The sequence below is a fragment of the Schistocerca serialis genome, chromosome 3 (assembly GCF_023864345.2).
Source record: "Schistocerca serialis cubense isolate TAMUIC-IGC-003099 chromosome 3, iqSchSeri2.2, whole genome shotgun sequence".
Taxonomy (NCBI): Eukaryota; Metazoa; Arthropoda; class Insecta; order Orthoptera; family Acrididae; genus Schistocerca; species Schistocerca serialis.
Window position 1 is genome coordinate 497,045,191 of NC_064640.1, and position 18,130 is coordinate 497,063,320.

At 44.5% G+C, this 18,130-nt stretch overlaps 1 protein-coding gene across 1 annotated transcript in view; it reads left to right on the forward strand.

Moving 5' to 3' along the window:
• Positions 1–18,130, forward strand: part of LOC126470948 (aminopeptidase N-like) — a 536,862-nt gene that overhangs the window by 333,047 nt on the left and 185,685 nt on the right. Inside the window, exon 5 of the mRNA XM_050098998.1 lies at positions 9,102–9,272. Within this exon, the coding sequence (XP_049954955.1) occupies positions 9,102–9,272 (171 nt within the window). The remainder of the gene's footprint in view (positions 1–9,101; positions 9,273–18,130) is intronic.

Here is an 18,130-nt window from a genome sequence, read left to right on the forward strand (position 1 = left end):
CATGACACCTTCAAACAGTCATACAGACTTAACCAGTAGGTACGATTAACATTCGGACAGGTTACAGAAATTGTCATTTGAAGCAAAAAAGAAAAATAGCATATGGACATACGTATCTTCCACTTGTAACAAGTTCAATTTACATTGTTTTCTTCTCCATCGGTGCGCGGTTTTTGCCTTGCTTATCTGTTCTCTTTGCACCGCATATGTGTGCACTTAATGTTTTTGGTGCCATGAAACGATGCCGCAGAATTCACAGTGGACTGTTTGACTGCAGCTGCATTATTGCGAATCCATCTTACTGAAGCATCAGGTAACTGTTTCATTATATAGGTAATCGCAAAATGTGGCTCACTTTTCCATTTATGCATACCATTCAGACCTGGTGCTGCTATTGCTATCACCACCACCATCACCACCACCGCCACTATCACTATCACTGCTGCTACTAGTAGTTCTGCTATTGCTGCTTGTATTGTAAAATAATACCGTTATCGATTCCTGACACATACAATTCCTGAGTGTTGCATGTCCCAAAAATTTTGATTTGAACGAGAAGATGGATGAAATGTTTAGGAAGAATAACACCTTATAACATCGTTCAGATTACAGTTTCAACTGCCGGCCGGTGTGGCAGAGCTGTTCTAGGCGCTTCAGTCTGGAACCGCGCGACCGTTACCGTCGCAGGTTCGAATCCTGCCTCGGGCATGGATGTGTGTGATGTCCTAAGGTTAGTTAGGTTTAAGTAGTTCTAAGTTCTAGGAGACTGATGATCTCAGATGTTAAAGCCCATAGTGCTCAGAGCAATTTGAACCATTTTTTGAAACATTGGTGGCATTTATCATTTTTTCAAAATTACGTCCTTTGGACGGCGTCCTCCTGTACGAATACATTCGTCAAATCTGCTGTTGAGATTCCTCGTTAACCGCTGCAACATCTCAGGTGGGATACTGTGAATTGCATCCCGAATTCTCTGTTTTATCTCATCCAGGGTTCTTGGTCGAGTCGTGTAGACTTTGCTCTTGAGGTAGCCCCACGAGAAAAAATCAAACGGATAAATATGGCGATCTAGGGGATCACGGAATTTGAAACCAAGCTTCTCGAACATTTGGATGGTTCAAATGGCTCTAAGCACTATGGGACTTAACATCTGAGGTCATCAGTCCCCTAGATTTAGAACTACTTAAACCTAACTAACCTAAGGACATCACACACATCCACGCCCGTGGCAGGATTCGAACCTGCGACCGTAGCAGCCACGTAACTCTGGACTGAAGCGGCTAGAATGTTTGGAAAGCTGTTCAATGCAGGTGTAACGAAAGTTCGTAACATCTCCACGTAACGATCGGCATTGACATTTATTGTGTTTCCCTGTTCATTTGCAAAAAAATATGGTCCGATAATCCCATGTGATGAAACACCACACCATACTGTCTCTTTACTAGCGTGTAAATGGCGCTCATGAGTGTCATTAGTATTTGGGTTTGCCCAGTACGGTAGTTCGGTTTATTCACATAACCTGTGAGATGAAAATGTGCCTCATCTGACGTCCACAACTTGTTTAGAAATTCATCATCATTATTTGTTTTTGTTATTATTTGTTGACAGAATCCTAATCGTAACCGGTAATCGTTGTCGTTCAGTTGTTGTACCATCTGTAGTTTGTACGGATGAAATTTTAAATCAAGATGAAGAATTCTGACCGGCCGAAGTGGCCGTGCGGTTAAAGGCGCTGCAGTCTGGAACCGCAAGACCGCTACGGTCGCAGGTTCGAATCCTGCCTCGGGCATGGATGTTTGTGATGTCCTTAGGTTAGTTAGGTTTAACTAGTTCTAAGTTCTAGGAGACTAATGACCTCAGCAGTTGAGTCCCATAGTGCTCAGAGCCATTTGAACCATTTTTTGAAGAATTCTGCGAACACTCTCCCGGGAGATGACAACCACTGCTGCTTGCTTACGAATTGAACGCCGCGGGCTCCTTAAGAGAGACTCGCGTACAACATCAATGTTCCCTGGAGAATGCACACTTCTTGGTCGTCCTGTTGCTTTCTTCTTGAGGGCAGATCCAGTCTCTTCAAAGTTATTAATCCAACATTTTACCGCGTGTTTCGACGGAACGACGTCAAGACGTGCTAAGTCATAAAAACGTCATAACTCCCTCTGCGCCGCTACCAAACTATCACTGTTTTTATAAAACATCTTTATGGCTAACGCACGCGGTTTTCCGTCCCACTGATTCATGATTACTGAAATGGCGGACTGTTGACTCGCTGTCATGAACCCGCAGTGCTGCCATCTGCTCGTGGCTGCCACTACTCATTTCAAACATTCCCGTTATTCTGTGTCACCCTGTACATGAAAGGTATCGTAATTCGGAATAACACAGGCACTGGAATATCGTGTTTATCCGCCGACACCAGGCAAACGACTTTCAAGTAAAATGTCCCCCTATACGGTAATATACATAACTTACGGGTTGTAGACACGTGGTTGACGATATATGGAAGTTTGGTTCCGGCCGTGAATGGTGCTCGGATAACCAAATAGTAGGGCTACCGCTCGCGATAAGCGGAAAATCCGGCTTCCAGTCCCGGTCCAGAACAAATTTTCATTGTCGTCATTCCATCATACAGTTGATGGTTGTCAATATTCGCAACTGCGAATATACTTCATAACGGCTTCCGGACATGCAGGCATGTTGGAAGGAACATTGTATCGTAAGTCGGAATAACACAGGCACTGCAATACCGTAGATATTGTTCATGTGAATTTAACTGGGGTAATCACTAAATGGCAAACAATCATACCTGACTGTTTTGAAGACAGTATTAATACGGTAAAACGACCTGTTACGCAACATCTATTTAGATCGAAATCGTTTGGTACCCCACTTCTTATACAAGAATAATAATCATTCGTCAATGTTCATGTTAGCTACAACGCGGTTATTGAAGTCTACTGTCGCACTTATTTTCGCAACAATCACTGAATTCATCTAGTACAAAACATCTTAAGATATGTTAAAAATAAATAAAAGACATTGTAAGTTTGATCACCCTCGCTGACCTAACACATACCCATGATACATAAAACAGTGTTTTCGACGCTAGTCGTAGTTTGAGAGCAACTAGTCAGGTACTGGTACTGCACACAGCACCCATAAGTCACTTCTTTCGTTTGCGCCGTTTTTCCCGCGTATACGCAGGGTCGGTATGGTTAATCATATGTGGCAATTTTAGTGGAAGGGGAAGCCGGATGCCCTTCCTGCCGCCACCCCGTACCCGCCGGGATGGAATTAGTGTACCACAACTGTCTGCGACTAGTGTAATCCGTGTAATAGTGCGAAAGTCTTCAGATGTCTGTCACTATTGTACATAAATGTAATGGCAGTATTTATAAACGAGCAGAGATGCTAATTACTAAGAAATTTGAGGATGTCACACTCTTTTTATGTCGTACTTAAAATTACACTCATTTTATTTAAAACAAAACACAAAAAAGTTAAGGACAGTGTATAAAGTTAAAATCAGAATAGGGGAAAATCTCAAAGTTCACACCTGGAACATAGTGCACAAGTAAGTCTTGAATCTTGAGAGCGGTTCTTTACAGTTACTCCACCAGAGAGCGTCATTTCCTGTGGCTCACGAACAAGTAAATCCGGTGATGGGAGCCATTGTCGCCTGGCGTGTCCCATCATAGCAGCATAACCGATCTCTGCATGTAAGCGACGGTAAATGTCGATAAAATGTTTTAATAGATTAAAGCAAGGGTACGGTATGCATCGGAAACGCGTTTCCTTATATTCATTGTGAAGCGAAATTCGCGCACTCGGGTTTGGCAGCGTGACTCCTCACATGCCAGCGATAAAAAAATGTCTCACAAAGCTTCATCTGGCGAGTAAATCCGGCAGAAAAAGGACGTTAAAGAGTGGCACTCTGCCAACACTGTAACCACATGTACGTTAACTACCTCTGTCAGCACACATTAATCGTGCTGTACAGTTGGGGGCAGTGGATAGAGTTCTGGGTTAGCATGCAGGAGGTCGATGGTCCGAGCCTGGGTTGATGCATATGTTGTTTTTTTCTTTTTTGGTAAATGTAGTTAAGGTAGCACAGTATCTGGCATCTTAATCGTCAACAGCGATTGCAGCGGGTCCTCTAGCTGCATGTCTCGCAACGCACGGTCGTCAATGTGCTTCACGAGCATGGGCTGCACCCCTATTATTATGCTTTCACGCAACATCTGCCTCCTGCAGATCGCCATCAGTGGATGCAATTCTGTGAATGGTTCCAACAACAACAGGAAGCCAACGATGACTTCATGAACACACCATAATATGGTCATATGAAGCAACATTCACTCGTGAGCGTATCTTCAATATGCACAACGCGCACCATTGGTGTGAGGTTAACCCGCACGTCACCCACGACCATGGATATCAAGCTCGATATTCGGCGACAGGTGTTTGGGCCCCACATGTTGCCTAATCAGCTGACTGCACGAAGGTATCATGCATTCCTCTCAAACTGTCTGCCTGATGAGCTTGAAGATGTTCCACTACATGTTTGGCAGAGGATATGGTTCCAACCTGATGGTGCACCTCCACACTCTGCAATTAATGTGCGACAGTATTTGGACAGAACATTTCCAGGTAAATGGCTCAGACGTGGAGGTCCAGTTGTATGGCCACCGCATTCACCTGACCTAAATGCCCTGGATTTCTTCCTGTGGGGACACCTGAAGGAGCAAGTGTACTCTACTCCGCCGACGAATGTGGAAGAATTGGTAGCACGTGTTCATGTTGCTCTTGTTACTGTGGACACAGCTTTGCTGCGAAGGGTGCAAAGCTGTATGATCCAGTGGGTTGCGCAATGTTTGGACGTGCAGGGAGGTCGCTTAGAGCATCTGTTGTTTTGAGGACAACTATTCTGTTGTGAAGGTTATGCGTTCATTAATATGGACATTATTATTGTCGCTGATTGCTAATGTGCGACATCTGAGCGCTCACATTACACGTAGTATAAATGACAAGTAAATGATATATTAGTGTTCAGCGCTATCATCTTTAGCATCTCGGACTGACATTGTTTTTGTAGTTATTCTGTCCTACGACAGGTCATTTGTTTCAACTGTCTATTCCTTATTTGTCTAACCACGTATTTGTTGTGTTCAGCGTTACAAAATGTTGTAAATTTAGATTACATGTGACCTAAGAAACGGAGTACATACAGTATGAAATTAGCAAATAAGAAAAATGCGCCCCAACGCAAGATCGAACCCTCAACCGCCTGCAGGCTAACCCAGAACTATATCTACTGCACCAACTGTACAGCGCAAGTAGTAAGTGCTAACAGGGGTAGTTACCATACACATGCTTACAGTGTTGCCAGACTGTCACTCTTTCACGTCCTTTTTCTGCCGGATGTACTCGCAGGGCGAAATTTTGTGAAAGACATTTTTTTTATCGCTGGCTTGCGATGAGTCGTGCTGCGAAGCCCGAAAGCGCGAATTTCGCTTCACCCTGTATAGTATACTGTTAATACCTACCGAGAGAAACTTGTTGGTACTGGTTTGGTCAATAATCGAAACTGATGGTGAATTACAGGACACACACACACACACACACACACACACACACACACACACACACACAAAGATGGTTCAAATGGCTCTGAGCACTATGCGACTTAACTTCTGAGGTCATCAGTCGCCTAGAACTTAGAACTAATTAAACTTAACTAACCTAAGGACATCACACACATCCATGCCCGAGGCAGGATTCGAATCTGCGACCGTAGCGGCCGCTCGGTTCCAGACTGTAGCGCTCAGAACCGCACGGCCACTCCGGTCGGCCACACACACACACACACACACACACACACACACACACACACACACACACACACACCAGCAGATACTGTCATCAAGGAAACACATATTACCAACGTATTTTGTGAAGTGGCACAGTGTACTTCCGTAAATCAATCTGGGTCTCTTAATCTCTTAGTCACTCTGTTCCTATTGTAATTACAATATGTGCAGTCTGAAACGCTTCCATATAGTCTTCAACTTCACATCCAGATAGTTCCATGGTTACGAGGGCTTCCATTTTTATTGATTTTACAATCTGTATTAGGTGTGTTTCTGGTACATACACTGAGGAGCCAAGACATTATGATCACTGCCCACTGAGGCAATGAATGCTGGCTGGTGGCGGTATGGGCATGTTGGGCATGTGACGCGCTAAGGATGGTGCATAAGCCGAGCAGACACGAATAGCGCGTCGCAAACGGGGAAATCTATTGACATAAGCGACTCTGACAAAGGGCAGACTGTTATGACCCGGCGCCTTGGAACAAGCATCACAGAAACGGCGAAGCTGGCCGGCTGTTCACGTGCTTCTCTCGTATCTGTGGAAATTGGTTAAAAGTATGGTTGAAACCATGGGCAGACGACAAGGTGTTGGACGTCCACGTCTTGTCGCAGCACGTGGAGGCCAGAGGCTTGCCTGCTCTGTAAAGCAGCATAGGCGACGATCTGTGACAGATATGACGACAGAGTACAAAGCTGATGGAGGCAAAAATGTTTAGATGCTTATCGTACAGCCCACATTGCTGAACATGTGGGTCCGCAGCAGACGAGCCCTGCGTATTCCCATGTAGATCTAATCACCAATTACGATTGCAGTGGGCACAGGGCCACGGAGGTTGGACAGTGGATCGATGGAAACCTGGTCGATTTGAATCATGTTCCGTGTTTCACCAAGTTGATGTTAATGTCCAAATATGCAATCATCCAGACGAACCACTGCTTGAAACACGTACTATTCTATAGACACAGGCCAATGGTATCAGTATTATGCTATGAGGGAATTCACTTGGTTTCCATGGTACTTGTGACAATAATCGAAAGCACAATGACAGTTGAGGACAACGTGAGCATTGTTAAGGACCATCATTTCATGATTTATATGTTCCCCGACGGCGATGGCATCTTCCAGCAGGATAACTACAGTTGTTTGAAGAGCAGAATAGTGAACTCATGTCTGTGTCTCTTCTACTGAAATAGAAACATTAGTGCACTTTCTAATTGTGCTCGAAATCGTGATGCTCATCAAATGTTTATCTAATCTATTTTATTTCTTACTTTTAGACAAATAATTTCAAAAAACATTTCACCGCTTCTCTTCAAAATTTCTTTCATTTATACTGTAATTTCGTTCAGTCTCCAGGGAAACATTCTTTATATGCCTGCATTTCTTTCCTACAGAACTGATGGCGACCTGAGATTACCGCTTTGTCAGGTGTAGGACTTGTCTGGCTTTCAGGAAGAAATAGTCTTAGCAGACATGCATTAGCTACCGACACACCACTGTTTTCAAGACTGTTAAAGCGAGGAAGTGTGGTTGCGATTGACCGGTCGAAATTCTGCTCATTAAAAAAATCGTCACCGAAATTTGAACGATTACAGAAGTATTTATTTCATTACTTAACCAAATAAACTTCGTCCATTTTATAATGAAAAATTACTTCAATTCATTAATCTTAGAATTAGAAAGTTATTTACAGGTATTGTTCGTGTTGTGTACATAGTTCCGCATAGTCAGCGCGCCCCGCTAAGCACAACAGCGCAGGTGCAGCGCTCGTCCGTCTCCGCACTACGAGATGGCGCTGCCTTAGAGACAGACCAAATTCTGCTTCCGCCGATCCGCGTATTAATATGTAAAGCAGCCAATGAGATTGCTGCTAATGTAGAACCTTTTCTCCTCGCGGATCACACTCGCGCAGTGATACCTGAACGTGCGAGGTATTATAACGAGTGTACAGACCTCCAATTAATTGTCTGTACCAGTCTGCATTTGTCTGTACCACTCCTCTATAGTCAAGTTTCAGTCTGCGCCTAATAAGATTATCATATTCCTGTACATAACCATGAAGAGAAATGTATAGACACTTTGTCAAGTATCAGAGATATGTGAGAATAAGATTAACGTACCAAGACCAAAGGAACTTCAGATTGTCAATTGTAAACAGCATCCAGAATCAAGTTAAGTAATGTCTATGCTTTTTATTATTTTAATAAATATGTGTGAAAATTAATCAAGTTCTGTTTAAAGTTGGTCACCGTCAATCTGCTACTCTAAGCGTGTAAGTGGCATTTCTATCGTCTGATCTAACAGCAGAAGATAAACACGCCATGATAAGACCACGAGACATACTGCTGACATTCGCCTACTTCGTTAGAGCGACAAGTCAAATAATCTGATGGTGTGTGTACCGAAGGTCTTACAGTACGCACACCACAGTTCGGTAAACATGAAACAGAATATTTTTAAATATCTATCGGTATTCTGTTAATTACTATTAAAAAAATATATCAAGAGAAAGCAGAAAAGTTTTAATTTATGCTGTAATTTGATATTTATTTTATTTTCTCAACTTGAAAGAAAGAATTCTACAATTTCCACACCAATGTAACTTCTTGTGCACAAAATAGCTAAGCCTTGAATAGATCAGCTTTTCGAGACTTCATGTACATAGCTAACAGCAGATGCTCCTGAAATATTTCAATGTTTCCCTCGTATCACTAATTACGTTTTTCTTAATTTCCCTAATCAATTTCGAGCAATTAAGTCTTTCTTTACAAATTTAAATCTCGCGCTGGTCGATTTGTCCATTTCCGACTCTTCATTTTGCTACGAAAATTCGAATAAAAATTGATTGTGTGATTCCTAGGGTGTCTCGATTTCACTCCGCTGAAATATTTAATCAAAGAAAGTGAGCAGCATTCTGTAGTTCAACAGAGAGTATGAGACTTCGTATCTTACTACTTTCTGTTACGGCGGGGTCAGGGATTTTCTCTGCCTCGTGATGACTGGGTGTTTTGTGATGTCTTTAGGTTAGTTAGGTTTAAGTAGTTCCAAGATCTAGGGGACTGGTGACCATAGATGTTAAGTCCCATAGTGCTCAGAGCCATTTGAACCATTTTTTGAACTTTCTGTTAAGATCATTTCCAATAGCCCTGATTTAAGAAGCACTGCTCTCTAACGGTATGAAACATACATCGTTGCTTGCCACGACTGTGTTGCTTCTTGGTCCACAGGTGGGTGGTGTTCTCGAGCTTCGAGGCGACGCACGCACGCCGAGCGTTTCCCTGCTGGGACGAGCCGATGTACAAGGCCCACTTCACGGTGCGCATCGCTCGCCGGCACGGACACAAGGCTGTCTCCACCATGCCACTCATGCCTGTTCGCGGAACCGTACCTGTTATCAAGTAAGTAACTCTGAATCTTAAGGTAACACCCCACTAAGTGTAACTGCACTGCAACAGAGCGGTGCGACACGAAAGCGACCAAATACTAAACAAATGTATGGTGTCGGTTCTTTGGGACATGTCTCGATGGGCAATGAATCCACTACCTTCATTAAGGATGCGCAATATCGTTCGACCTCCAGCGGGAATCTAGAATTAGCGAGCATAGAAGATATGGATGGGGACTGCGGATAGGTGGCGCTAGGTGGGAATGTGAGTCGGCTGCGGACCGTGCAGGGATAGTTCTGCGCATTTGCGATAAACACTGTGTCCGGATGGCGCATTGGTTAACGCAACTGCATGGTAAGCAAGAGAACTCGGGTTCGAGTCCCAGTCCGACTCACATTTTTACTCGTCGCCGCTGATTTCGCATAATCTTTCGATGCAACTGACATAAATAGTTCCTTTCCTTTCTCCCCCCTCCACCTTCAATTTACATAATAGCGACCAAGTTCTGGTAATATGATATAGGGTGAGACGGAACGGACTGTACGGCAGCGGAACTGCGCGGCGCAGCACTGCGAGGCAAAGTTGACCAAATGGGCTACTATGACGCGTCGTGCGGCGTAGCATAGTTCCGTTGTCGCTATTGCGGTATAGCAAGTGACGCGACACTGCACGTCATTCTAATCGTAGTTCTTATGACGTTTGAAAAGAAAGTTTATTTACCAAAAAGGCGTTAGATGAGGAAAAGTAAACTGCAATACCGGGAGGCAAAAGAGAAATTCCGAAAAGAACTAAAAGAAATTAGAATACGAAGTTGGGAACCATTTGTACTGGACCAGTTGGCCTTGGACCCATGGGTAGTACCCTACAAACTAGTTAGGGAAAAGATCCGATCCCCAATGATGCTATCAACGGTCAGGCACGAGGATGGGATGACGGATTCCTGGCAGGAGACTGCCGAGGTCCTTCTCCTGTCCCTGCTGCCTGATGACGATGAAGCTAGCGACACTGAAGGCCAGTCCCAGTTACGAAATGAAGATCCAGACAGAATAGCAAACGATAGGGCAGTCTACCCCTTCTCTGAAGAGGAGGTGGCTGGCCACATCAAAGCATTAAAAACAGGGAAAGCCCCCGGCCCAGACGGCATTGTGGCGGAGGTGGTGCAGTTCCTGACACCGACACCCCAACTGGAGGCGCCACTAACCCAGCTATACAATGAGTGCCTAAGACAGGAAAAATTCCCAAAAATTTGGAAAGAGGCAAATGTTGTGATCATCAAAAAGGGACCCGACAAGGACCCAGCGGATGTCAAGTCCTATAGACCGATCTGCCTACTGGACATCTTTGGGAAATTACTCGAGAAATTGCTAGCTGACAGACTGACTGCACACCGAGTGCTGTGCGGGATGAGCGGCAGGCAGTTCGGCTTCAGGCCGGGGCGATCGGCAACCGACGCGATCGCTCTGGTGGCTGAGGTCTGCGGCTCTACCCCGTACAAGTACGTTGTTGGCATCATGGTTGACATCAGTGGCGCCTTTGACAACCTGTGGTGGCCTTCGCTCTTCTCCTGCTTGCGGGAGAAGGATTGTCCAGGGTCACTGTATGGTTGCCTGAGGAGCTATTGTGAAGGGCGGGAGGTCTGGCTATCATCCCCTAGCGGCAGAGTTGGAAAAACTATAACTAAGGGATGTCCCAGGGTTCCGTCTTAGGTCCCCTGTTCTGGGACATCCATATGGAACCACTTTTAGATAGTTTGCAGCAGAGTGAAGAAGTGCTAAAGGTGATATCCTACGCAGATGACCTCCTCCTGCTAGTCGGCGGCCGTAGCCGCGAGACATCGAGCCAAAAATTGACAGAGCTATGACCAAATTACAACTGTGGTGTACAAATACTAAGATGACGATCTCACCAACAAAATCAACGTACTTATTGCTGAAGGGACAGCTAGTAGGGAACCCTACAGTTAGAATCGGAGGCTCACCAGTTATAAGACGACAAGAGACTCGCTACTTGGGCGTCATCATCGATGAAAGGTGGAACTTAGGAAGGCACATTGAGTCCGTGACCCAAAAAGCACTACAAGTACTTAACAACCTTATTTCCATAGGGTACAAACGATTCCACCTTCCACCACACCTAATCAAGCTATACCACAATAGTATACTAACTTCAATAGTGGGTTACGGATCGGGAGTCTGGGCACACAGGCCCACAAGGGTGGTGCCTGCCATGGCAGTGAGAAGAGTACAGAGAAACATGCTGTTAAGATCTATAGGGGCGTACAGGCAACCCCAGGAAGTGCCCTATTAATAATAATGGGGCTCTGTCCTTTAGATATAAAAATACGAGAACAAGCAGCACGGTATTGGGTTAAGAAAGGGAACAACATGAAAATAGAGAATATCCTCGGAGCTCTGGTGAGGGACAAGGGAGAAATACGCAGAAGGGGTGAGGACTTATGGCAGAAATCTTGGGAAACGGATGAAACTGACAGAAGAACCTTTGGGTTTCTGCTAAATGTTAAAGAAAGGTTAGGGATGAAGTACTTCGAGCCAACAGGGGATCTAATACACTTTCTCACTGGTCATGGGCCCTACCCGACATACGTGTGTCGGTCTGGGAAAAAGGCTGCACCCGAGTGTGACTGTGGCGCTTCGGAGGGCACTCCCGACCATGTGGTTTACGAGTGCCCCCTTTTCGATGATGTAGCAGTGACATGAAGACAACTTCCACATAACAATACATATGACCTATTAAGACATGAAGAGACTTTTGAAACCCTAAATAGTTTGGCAAACGAGGTATCACGGAAAGTACTGACAGCATACTTGAGGGACTTTCATGACTAAAGACAAATACTGAACGCGTCCAATTACCCTGATCCTGTAACGCCTGTGCGTGGACAGGTCGACTTTTAGTTGCAATCCGCCACGTGCAGGACTAGGGGGACCAGGGTACACTAATCTAGACCAAAATAGCACCAGAATTGACGTAGGTTAGTATAGTGGTTGTAGCATTAGATATAGGTATAAAGTTAGGAACCTGCAGCGACAAGCGATCTTGGCCTGCCCAGTGTCAGGGGCACGCTCATCGGGATTAGCTCGATGAGCAGGGCCTAAAGCAGTGGGTTTATATCTAGGCTGACACACCGGTAACGCTGCAAGCAGTTAGGAATTAACAAGTAGGTAAGAAAACTAACAATTAGCTAGTAGTGTAGATCAATAACTGCAGCCTGCCTATTGCCCTGTACTGTACCCTGTCTGTAGCTCACAATAATAAATTTTGTATCATTGTAATAACAATAAAAATAGCTGCTGAAATATATGACACTGTAGTAATATTACGACCCACTAATCACTAAGGTGGTGGGTTCATTTTGTATAAATATTACAGATGTTATCAATAAAGATTTTTTTTAAAAAAAAAGAAAACTGTATGTAACCCGATATCCAGAGTTAGTTGCCTTTTAAAATGAACGTTGTGTGAATAGTACCAGAAGAAGCAACATCTCGAGATAAAGTGCCATGGAAATGTGTACAAACATAACTTACGAATATCTACAAACAACATTTCCTCCATTGTCAAATGGAGGATTAAGTCTTTATTTTTATGACTGTATGCTTATTACTACATTTTTTACTACTTATTTTCTGTTCGATGACATCCCCTATTTAACATGTCGTTTTGCCTGATCAGTCTACCTAGCGGGGAAATAATCTTTGAATCCATTTACGAAATTGCCTCATGTGTGAAGAAGGACTCGTAATTGTTCCTCTTCAGTCTCTTCACTGTCAAACAACGCTATATCGTCTCTGAGAAAAACGCTCTACATGTTCTCTACATTTTCCGGTGTGAGAGAAGTCTTGCGATAGCAAATCTTAAATTTTTGGAAAAGTATTTTAAAAGCGATTTCTGAAATTCTTCGGGTTTTGTTATATGTGGAACAGCATACTTTTTTCGACTGGTCATCTGCTTGCATCTCATCGAATAGGATTTAAATGGAAAAGACTCGTCGCCAAAAATTACGAGAGGCATTCAAACTCTCGTGCCTGGTAATTCTTTTGGGCCTGGTATATTCATGGTATTTTTTTCCAGCTATGATGTTAAATTTTACCGTGAAAAGACCACCACCGGTCACATGTATAAATTTATAGCCTTTTTCCTCACAAAATAAAGAAATTATCACCACGTGCATGTCACTTAAGTCTGTTTTGCTCGGAGGTTGCCGAACAACTAACATACAGAATTTGCTACGTACAGTCGCGCCACTGCAGTTCATATGCAGTACACCGTAGGGCCGCGTCGTGCTGCGCCGCTCTGCTGGAGTGTCTGCTGCCGGACATTGCGGTCTTAGTTTTATCCTCACCCTATACCATGCCTCATATGGTCTTTTCTCGACAGTGTAATTATGGATGAGCGCCTCATCTGGGCAGATAATCCTGTCGCCAAGACTTCGCTTGCATCTATTCCCTCAAAAGGTTTCGTAACCATTTCCCACGGGATGTGAAACGTAAACGTGTACGATCACTCGCTCTACCGTACATCCATTCTTGCGATGTTATCCAACAAGGCACGATAAATGGAAACTTTAGACACTTAGAATTAACCATGAAAGATTGGGTGCGATACATCTGCAACATCCATCTATTTGACCATATCAGTACCTCATAGCACCATGTAGGCAGGTTGAGGCAATACAAGTTACTAGGGCCGCTGATAAAATACCGATACATCGGTATACGAGAGTATCGATATATATCGACGAAACTTTATTCCTCGATATTTTTATTATACATATTACAGTTTTTCGTAATTTTCGGTAAACACACACACAAAGTTTTGCATCACCCCCAGTTCCCAGAACTCCTGAAGATAGACATTGACTGTTTATATTGTATCACAGACACAGTCCCTTTAACTGTTCAGAGGTGTCACTAAACCCGCCCAAAGATGTAAACAACCATGTATGAGCAGCACCTATTACACGGAGGGGGACCGACAGCCACTCAGATACAGTCATTCCACCACGAAGGAGGTACACGGCTCGTGCTGTCTGTAGTTCAATCATGCCTAGACGATCTATACCGCGGTTCTATCGTATCCGCATTTTTACTATGTGCCAGGAAGGGCTCTCAACAAGGGAAGTATCCAGGCGTCTCAGAGTGAACCAAAGCGATGTTGTTCGGATATGGAGGAGATACAGAGAGACAGGAACTGTCGATGACATGCCTCGATCAGGGCGCCCAAGAGCTACTACTGCAGAGAATGACCGCTACCTACGGATTATGGCTCCGAGGAACCCTGACAGCAACACCACCATGTTGAGTAATGTTTTTCGTGCAGCCACAGGACGTCGTGCTACGACTCAAACTGTGCACAATAGGCTGCATGATACGCAACTTCACTCCCGACGTCCATGGCGAGGTCCATCTTTGCAACAACGACACCATACAGCGCGATACAGATGGGCCTAACAACATGTCGAATGGACCGCTCAGCATTGGCATCACGTTCTCTTCACTGATGAGTGTCGCATATGCCTTCAACCAGACAATCGTCGGAGACGTGTTTGGAGGCAAGCCGGTCAGGCTCAACGCCTTAGACACACTGTCCAGCCAGTGCAGCAAGGTGGAGGTTTCCTGCTGTTTTGGGGTGGCATTATGTGGGGCCTACGTACGACGCTGGTGGTCATGGAAGGCGCCGTAACAGCTGTACGATACTATGATACGTGAATGCCGCCCTCCAACCGATAGTGCAACCATATCGGCAGCATATTGGCGAGACATTCGTCTTCATGGACGACAATTCGCGCATCAGTCGTGCACATATTGTGAATTACTTCCTTCAGGATAACGACATCGCTCGACTAGAGTGGCCAGTATGTTCTCCAAACATGAACGCTATCGAATATGCCTGGGATAGATTGAAAAGGGCTGTTTATGGATGACGTGACCCACCAACCACTCTGAGGTATCTACACCTAATCGCCGTTGAGGAGTGGGACGATCTGGACCAACAGTGCCTTGATGAACTTGTGGGTAGTATGCCACAACGAATACAGGTATGCATCAGTGCAAGAGGAGGTGCTACCAGGAATTATAGGTACCGGTGTGTGCAGCAATCTGGCCCACCACCTCTGAAGGTCTCGCTGCATGGTGGTACAACATGCAATGTGTGGTTTTCATGAGCAATAAAAAGGGTGGATTGATGTTTGTGTTGATCTCTGTTCCAATTTTCTGTACAGGTTCCGGAACTCTCGGAACCGAGGGGAGGCAAAATTTTTTTGATGTATGTACTATCAACTGTTTCAGCGTGTCCTAGTGAAGGATATTGTGTGTAACTGAAATTGTTCTTTTGAAATTGTACTAGAACATAATTTGAAGGAGTCTTACTACCTTTTTGAGCTTTCGTCACGTCCAGTCTTTCTCTTTGACTGTGTGAAACAAATATAGGTGGCACCATGGAATAGTCCGATTACACTGCGAGGAGGTAGGGGTGGGGGGTGTGGGAGGAGGTGGCGCTGTTAATGGGAAGAAATAGTATACCAGTTGCTTTAAAAACCGATTTTTAACGTATCTACTGTGCTATTTCTCCACATTGGCATTCCTCAAAAACATTTGCTGAAAATGATGAATGACAAAATTGATCTTTGGGGTGTGTGGAGACGTGTGAGGAGAAATGCTGACGTAATCCTTGATCGGCGCTACCAACAGAAACTGCAACGTTTAACTTCACCACGCAATTTTGACACTACTACTGCTAGGCCGCTGACGTTTGCAGAAATGAAAAGCAGAGAAGTCGACATGAAGTGATCAAGACAACTATAATATCTCACAAATTGAACGACGAGCCCATCGGACGCCTTTTATTGTGACACTTACATGGAGATACCATTGTTTGCAAAGTAGTTGTCGCCAAGCGTGAATGTGCATCTTTTTCCTTTCAATTCTTGCTCTAAGAGGGGTAAGCAGACTTCTTCATCTACTGAATATCTAATAATAAATCAGTACTTAAATATACAGCTGTAAAACCTGCAGTGTATTTACAATATTCATCCGATATTTTTATAGGTCGCTAGGTCGATATTTTTCGTCCGTATGTCGGAAAATCGATATTTTATTCGATATATCAAGAGCCTTATTAGATAAGTTTTAAATATCGATATATCTGATTTCCGATATTTTTTGTAAAATATCAACAGTTCTACAAGTTACGTGACTACCTATACTCTGCACAGCATTATAGTCTGATGTTAGTTCCGCCATAGTTCGCCCACTGTCCTGTTCTACCAGTCTGTCCATCCTACGGCGTCAGACATTTGTAATGAGCGGTGGCCGTCCCACCCTACGACGTCTGGTCGTGGTTTCACCTCGGTTTTGCCACATGCTGAAGACACTCACCACGGCACTCATCGAACATCCGACAAGCCGTGCGGTTTCCGAAATGCTCGTGCCAAGCCTACAGGCCATCACAGTCTGCCCTCGGTCAAACTCAGATACATCGCACGCCTTCCCCAGTAAATATACGGACAGCATTCTCACTGATACTATGTGTGTTTGATTAGCAGTCGTTCCTCTCAAGATACTGCTGCTATCGTTTGGATGGTTTACACTGATAGTAGGTCAGTGATAGTAATGTTCTGTCAGATCAGTCTATGCTCTATCACGAATGGTTTCAGAGATAGAACACATTTCATGTACACTAGCATTTATTTACTGTATTATTCGATACATTGTCATATTTCCACATGAACAACAGCTAGTAAACATTACAGCATGCGTTTTACAAAGTATCAGTTCAGAAATACAGACGGGAAAAAAATCTCGACACCAGAAAATAAATATAGAGTAATGAAATTTCGGGAATACTTTTGTCTAGGTAACAAATTTAAGTAATTACCATTGCAGGTTCGCAATTTAATGGACGTGTGAGGTGAGCCATTGTAAATGTGACACGTTGGTACATTAATAACGGTGTAACCGCCAGAATATTGAATGCAAGCATCCAAACGTGCATGCATTGTGTTGTATAGGTGCGCGATGTCAGTTTGTGGGATGGAGTTCTATGCCTGTTGCACTTGGTCGGCCAATACAGGGACAGTTAACGCTGTTTGTGGATGACGCTGAAGTTGTGTCCTTTGTTGTCACATATATGCTCGATTGGAGACAGATCTGGTGGTCGAACAGGCCAAAGCAATATGTCGACACTCTGTAAATCATGTTGGGTTACAACAGCCTATGTGGGCGAGTGTTATTCTATTGGAAAACCCTCCCTGGAATGCTGTTAACAAATAACAGATCACCGCTTCGAATCACTAGATTAACATAAAAATTTTCAGTCACGGTGTGTGGGATAACCTAGAGTGTGCTGCTGTCCTATGAAATCGCACTCGAGGCTATAACTCCAAGTGCAGATCCAGTGTGGCTAGCATGTAGACAGGTTGGTCCCCCCCCCCCCCCCCCAAGCAACACATGGCCATCACTGGAACCGAGGAAGAAAACGCATGAGACCTCCAGCCTGCCCTCCAATGAGCTCTCGCTTGACACCACCGAAGTCGTAAATGGCGGTGGTTTGATGGGCGCTACGGGCGGCTGTACCGGAGCTGTCCTTGAAGTAGCCGATTTGTAACAGTTCTTTGTGTCATCGTGGTGCGAACTGCTGCCCAAATTGATGCTGCAGATGCAGTACGATGCGTGAGAAGCGTGCGCCCAACACGATGGTCTTCCCCGTCTGTTGTGCCACATGGCCGGCCGTCCGGAGCCCAGTCTTCTAGTCACCGTACAGTCCCGTGTCCACCGCAGCCAGCAATCATGTACAGTGGCTACATTCGTGCTAAGTCTGTTCTACAGTATCGCAGAAGGAACATTCAGCTT